Source organism: Setaria viridis, chromosome 3 (assembly GCF_005286985.2).
Source record: "Setaria viridis chromosome 3, Setaria_viridis_v4.0, whole genome shotgun sequence".
In the NCBI taxonomy this organism is placed as follows: Eukaryota; Viridiplantae; Streptophyta; class Magnoliopsida; order Poales; family Poaceae; genus Setaria; species Setaria viridis.
This window is the reverse complement of record NC_048265.2, coordinates 46,144,928-46,151,666: the sequence shown is the minus strand read 5'-3', so window position 1 is coordinate 46,151,666 and position 6,739 is coordinate 46,144,928. Positions and strand designations below refer to the sequence as shown.

At 46.1% G+C, this 6,739-nt stretch overlaps 1 protein-coding gene across 1 annotated transcript; it reads right to left on the bottom strand.

Annotated features, from left to right (window-relative positions):
* Positions 1-431: 431 nt before the first annotated feature.
* Positions 432-4,589, bottom strand: LOC117848856 (uncharacterized). The gene is made up of 4 exons (XM_034730424.2): positions 4,015-4,589; positions 2,095-2,283; positions 1,756-1,979; positions 432-1,207 (listed from the first exon to the last, which is right to left on the bottom strand). Exons 1-4 carry the CDS (start codon positions 4,283-4,285, stop codon positions 608-610), a joined length of 1,284 nt encoding a protein of 427 aa, XP_034586315.1. The 5' UTR covers positions 4,286-4,589; the 3' UTR covers positions 432-607.
* Positions 4,590-6,739: the final 2,150 nt, after the last annotated feature.

Below are 6,739 nucleotides of genomic sequence, written 5' to 3'. Positions count from 1 at the left end.
TTACAACTACGAGGATGCTTACAACTCGCCCGGGCGTGAGTACGACTACGAGGATGCCTATTACCCACCTAGACGCAACTACGGCGGACGTGGAAGGGTTCCTCCCGACCAGTATTACCTTGACGATGACTATAACGACAACATGGAAAAGCCAGCGTGGACTTCCAGATCAGCAAAACCGGGTAGCAATACCACCTTCCTCTTCCGAAGAGGATTGAGAGGGATTGGAGTGGGATTTTGACTTGTTGGGGTTTAATCCCTCCCAATCTCTTCCGAACCTCTCCAATTCCCTTCAAACACGTATTGATAAATGTCTGGTTTCAATTTGTAGGTGAACAAAATCCAGTTTTGTAGATCGGGGAGTTATGTGTACGCCTATTGATACGTGAGAGTGAAAAACACGTACATGAACAGAGCCGATAATAAGCAGATGAAGGAAGGCAACGCATAACATTTACCTTTATGATGATACTATTTGGAACCCAATGCATGTTACGTTACACAACTACATAACACACCACGATAATTAATGGAAACATAGCTTAGTTTAGCCGGCCACCAGGAAATCCATCAACATGGATGACGTTATTAAACGAAAGCTGCTGCCTCAAGACCTCTTCTCGTAAGATTTAAAACTAATCTTGACCGAAACTGCTGCAAAATCCCCCAACTCCACCACTAGATCCTCAACCCCATGGTAGCGGGATCTAAAGCTGCACTGCCACCACTCATTTTGCCGCATCTTCTGAGCAGGGGTAAGATCATCTCTCTGAGAACCTTCAATGTACAGATCAAGGTAGTTGTATTCCTCCACAGCGACAGCAAAGCTCGCCGAGAAGCCCACCTCCATAACAGTGCCTCTGAATAGCCGGATCACATTGCTGAAACCACTAGTCTTGGCAAGGAGCTTCAGGTTGATGCCATGGGCAGGGACACGAATGACCTCGATATCAACCCGAGCTTCCATTGCATTGATCAGCACCAAGTACTTAATATCCAGCGCACACCTTTGACCATACAGGCGCTGGTTTTGGATGAATGATACCGATACGGTCATGTTGCAGAGCTCAGTGCATCCTTCAATGATCAGGTCATCACCACCATCAGTTTTATCTTCACTTATGGCATGGAGCTCAAACTCAATCAATGCACGGCACGGCATTGAAATGACTCGTGCAGGGCTATTCAGTGATAAACGTGCCACACCCTGCAAAAGAACAAGTTGTCAACTCAAAATATTTTTATCGGTTACTATTAAGATGCAGATCCTTGATGGTAGTTAGCATATCCAATACTGCATGCATGTATGAACAAGGGTGCTCTTTTAGTTGTGATGCTATGACTTATCTTGTGGCTATTTTATTACAGCATGGAATTCGGATGACAGTAAGTATAACAAATACAAAAAATCATAGCTACATTGAAAATTGGAAAAGAAATATATAGATATTCTCAGAATCATAAAACAAGCATCCAGGTTGACAGTTTCACTTATGCAAAAATGAATTACTGTGCAATTTTTTATTTTACCTTACAGCATGGAATTGAGATGACAGTCGCAAATTCACAGAACACTATGCCTAAATCTGAATTACAGCCTTTCCCTTCACATATAGAATCAATTTTGCATATTGCTAATTGGTTGCTGCAGAGGTATTTTCATAATGAAAGTAGCACGCGTACATGCAGTTGAAAGCTTACTAAGTTTAGAGGAGATGTGTTCGATAAAAAAAAGTATAGAGGAGATATAATTACCGTCTTTCGCTTCACAGATACAGCTTCACAATTATCAATATTACGCCTATAGACATAGTTGCGCAAAGGCTTGATCTTTTCTCGCACCGCAATAAAGCCAAAGATCTTGGCATGTCCAGGATGGGTATGTTGGTAGCCAGCAATTTTGGCATCAATGAATTGAATCAAGTCCATTGGATAGCAATGACATTTATTTGAGCAATCCCAATCATTGCTCACAGCAACTGCAAAATCAATTATAAAAGATGTTCACAACTATGAGTTAGATGATAATAACTACACAATGTAAGGCAGAAAGAAACCAAGCAAAGGGGGGGGGGGAAGTAGAAGGGAAGACACCTTCAGATTTATCAGCAAGATTATAATCAGAACCAAATAGATGGTAGCCAGTTTTGAATGCAGGGAAAAGCATGATTGGTGGAGGCCCTCGACGCTTAATGTCTGGAGTTGTATACAAAACAGCAACCTGCTCATCATAGTCGGAACTAGCCGTTGGGAAATTATCACTTGTAAAAGGAGGGTATGCCCCTACATCAAAGATCACCGAGATCAGAAAAATAAGGAGACTAGGAGATAGCTAAGTAACCATGACCATATGACGTAATTAATTATGCCTTCAGTCAAGTCAGTCATAACGAAACAAATTTGTGATGTTTGTGAGATCACCCCTCTAATAGCTAGATTTGAGGGCTTTGATCCTACAATGCTCAAGTTGCGGCATATGAGAAGATAACAGAAGGTGCTTGTAGCACAACATATCAAGACCTCTGCACCAAAAACAGAAACTTAGTACAGCATCGAGCATTCAATCTGAATTTAGAACAGTCGTGCAACAAAGGGGAATATAATGTTGCAAAAAATAAACTAAACTCAAACAACCAACCAGATTTGAGGCCTCTCGTGCTAGTGGCTTGTCTTTCCTGCCAAATCTGCCAATGCTATCCGCCTTCCTTGCCAAATCTGATGCATATCTCATAAAAGGGGCATCAAGGACTAGCAAAATGAGAATGAACAAGGACGATGGCCCAGGACCACAGAAGAGGCAGAGCATTGGCAATGTTGCCGCCAACCGACAGGGGAAAGAAACATGAGGGATCATGGCTGGCTGATAAATGTTTGGCTGGGGATGGACAGGGTTGTTTGAGGCCAGAGTGAATCTAGAAGAAGAGGAAGGAGAGGAGTGGTGAGGGAAGACAGGCATCCGATGGATCTCATGTTATTAGGCAGAACGTGTACCCAACCCATTACTGTATAATCTGGTTAGATACTTCAACTTCCTTAAAAATGTACTTTTGTTATATTCCGGGCCTAATCTAACTACAGCACAGGATTGCTAATTGAGAAACTTTTATATGTTTACCACTTTACCATGTTTTATTTACTAGATAGATTTACCAACATAACGCCATGCACCGATGTTCGATGAGCAATTTGAAATGCCGTGAAGCACGACACAGGATGCAGATGGCTGACATATGGTCCATATGGTGATATGAACTGAAACTGAAAGATATTAGTCTTTTATAACCAATCCAGGGTTTATGAGGCCAGAACAACCTCGGTGGTGATACTATGTCTGAGGTACTGCAGAGACCAAATCTTTCCTGCTAGTTTAGTAATAATAAAAAAATCAAAAAGTATTTGGGGATTTGTGGCATGTATGACCAGGCAGTAACCAAATCCAGCAAGTATTCTTTAATACATATTTCAATCTGCAATACAGATTTGAATGTAGTAACTTTCCCAAGCATGTCTACCAATGGAAGCTAAAAGAAATAAACCATCCAGTGAAATGCCTCATAACAAAATTGCATACGCATTTATACAACATAAGTTGCCATGTCATCACAGTGCTTGGAGCCTCGTGGAAATATAACTATATAACTGCGCATTCTTCCTCATGTTTGGAATGTGGGAATTATGTAGAAATGTTGTAAACATCGGGGTGAAAATTGGACAACGGAAAGAAATGTTATATGATTCAGGGCGCCAAGCATTAAGCAGTATTTCGGGGAGGGGCACTGCTATAAGAATTTTGAAGACTGAGATTTTAATCCAAAGCCTACTCACTACCTAAGCATGAACTGAAAAGGAAAACATGAAGATTCATTCATTCAATCAATCACCAGACATACAGGCGATACAGTCCTATCGATCAAACAGATGTTGCTTCGTTCTGAACTTATTCGCTACAGAGAATTTTTCAACATGAATAGAATTTCTCAATAAATGGAACTGAGAGCGATATAAGATTTTTACCCTGATCCTCGTAATCCTCATCCTCCTCGCTGCCGCTGTCGTCGCTAATGAACCATTCGTCGCCATTATCACCACTGGTGGTGGACTTGGGCGAGTCCTCGCCGTCGCCCGGAAGAGAAGGCGAAGGAGGCCGCTTCTTGCAGCGGCCATGGACAAGGGACTCCGCCGATTCGCCTCCTCCCTCAATCTCCATTGGTAGCTGCTCGCTCTCCCCCACAAACCCTAGATTAAGGGGAGGGGCGGCGGCGGACTCACCCATGTATTGCGGCATCTCTCCTCTCGTACGCTCCTGCGGATTCCTTCTTCTCCCGGCGCTAACACACCGCAACCGCCTTCCGCCGCAGTCGGTGGAGTGCGCGCCGCCGCCGAGCGCTTCTCCACCGTCGCCGTCCGCGAGCGGCAGGGTCCGGGGCGGCGCGGGGGTCGGTGCGCGTGCGTGCTCGGGCCAGCGACGAGCTGCAGGGGCGGCGACGGCGTTGGTCCGAGGCGGCGGCGGGTACAGGCGCGGGAGCTAGGGTTGGAGGAGAAGAAGAATCCAACGGATGAAAATTACGCGTACGCAGCTCAACAAACAATGGAAGTCTCCAAAAAAACTATCGGAACCTATATGAATCCCGGAGGGAGGGGGCAGGAGAAAGTTGGTTGGTGGTCCGTCAGAGTGAGAATAGCAGCCAGGATTGGTGCGATTTTCAGGAAGAAATTTCAGGCCCGTGAGCCATAGAAAGCTGTGAGCCCAGCCCAAAACATTAATTCAAGAGCAAAGTTTTTTTTTTCCCCTGACCTTGCCATGAAATCTGAAAAACATCCCTCAGCTCCAAAACTGAACACTATGGCCCTGTTTGGCATGGCTCCAGCTCTGGGTGGAGCTGCTCTACTCCAAAACTCCAGGTAGAGTCAGCTCCACTCCAAAACTCCAGAAATAAAATAGGGTGTTTGGCTAGATGGGTACTCTCAGCTCAAAAAAAATCAATTTCAATGTTAATTGCCGTTGTTGCCCCCAATTCAGGTCCCACTTGTCATCCTCTCCTCCTCCTTTCTTCCTCCTTTCTTTTTCCTCTCTCTGCCGTTGCCCACTGGTCACCCGAAGGAGGAGGAGGGGAAGGCACCAGCAGGTGGGTGGTGCGGCCGGCGGCGGGGCTAGCGCGGGCGGCGGGGGGGTGCGGCCGGCGGCGGGGCTCGGGCGAGCGGCGGTGGGGGCGGCCGGCGGGGCTCGGGCGGGTGGCGGTGGGTGCGGCCGGCGGCGGGGCTCGAGCGGGCGGCGGGGCTCGGGCGGGCCACGAGGGGTGTGGCCGGCGGCGGTGGGGGCGGCTGGCGGTGGGGCTCCAAGGCCGGAGCGCGCGGGACGGAGGGGCCACGACAGCCGGCGGCAGGAGCGACGGGCGGCGCTAGCACGGTGGAGACCGGTGGAGACGAGCGCGTGGAGTCTCGGAGGAAAATAGAACGAACCGTTTTTTCTATGTAACCAGTGGTATTGGTGGGTAATTATCCACCAACTCCATGAGGAGGTTCAAAAGAGTGGTTTCTGGAGTAGCAAAAGAGGTGCTCCAAAACTCCACCTCCATTTGCACTACAGCTCCATGGAGCTGGCAACTCCATGGAGTTTTGGAGTTGGGGTGTTTGGTTGAATTTTTTATGGAGTTGCTGGAGTTTAGGAGTGGAGCTGTGCCAAACAGGACCTATATATACATCCTAAAATCGGACAAATGACACCCCTGCAACAGTTCGAAATAGTTTTCTAGGTGTTTTTACAGTTCGAAATAGTTTTCTAGGTGTTTTTGCGGGTGCGTCTATGTATCACCGTAGGTGATAAAATTCCAATTGTCGCCTTAGGAGGAGGTTGGGGAGTATGGATGGCAACGAGCACATTACCCGCGAACATTTATCTTTCAGATAATATTTTCATCACTACAAACATAAACACGAGGCAAAATTAAAAGAAAAAAGGACCTCCATCCCAAATTGTAGGTCATTTTGGTTTTCTAGGTGCAACTAGATATAGTATATGTTTAGATGCATAATAATATTACCATGACTAAAAAAAGTGCTCTATTCCTCTTTGAAGACGAAACACTACCATGACTACAACCCCTCAGCAGGTACCGTGGCACACAGTATAGTATGCTATGACTACAACCTATGCTCTGGTACAATACATGATGTCCAATCTTACTTGCGACTAGTGGGCTTCCATGCACGAGGGTTCACTGCTCAAACTTTTATTTGGACCCATTTATCCCACATGGATCGACACAGAATCCGAACACTCTTTGCGACCTTCTTTGTTGCTGCACCTGTGCTCTCTGCTATTATAATCACCCTCTCTGTACCTTCACTTTCCTTGTAAAAATCACGGCTTGTGTTGCACCAGTCATTTATGAGGTGCTTGTTTGTTTCACCTACTACTTCATCGTCTTTGTCTCGTAATAGCCTGAAGCTCAGATCATGCAGCTCTTGTAGACGAGAAGCTTCAAAGAACATCACCAGGATCACCGCAATTGCAGCCTTGTGCTTTTTAGTGTTCCCACCATAGGCTACGAGGATATAGAATGCATTCAGGAGTGACTGGAAGCCAATCAAGCATATATTCACAGAGTCACCAAGCAGATCAGGGTAGCTCCCAGTAGTGTGGAGTGATTCCGATCCAACCATAGCCTTTGGTCCCGGCATGTCTAGTTCATATCTTGAACCATTGTGGGTGACTATTCCTCTCAGCCAAATTTGGTAC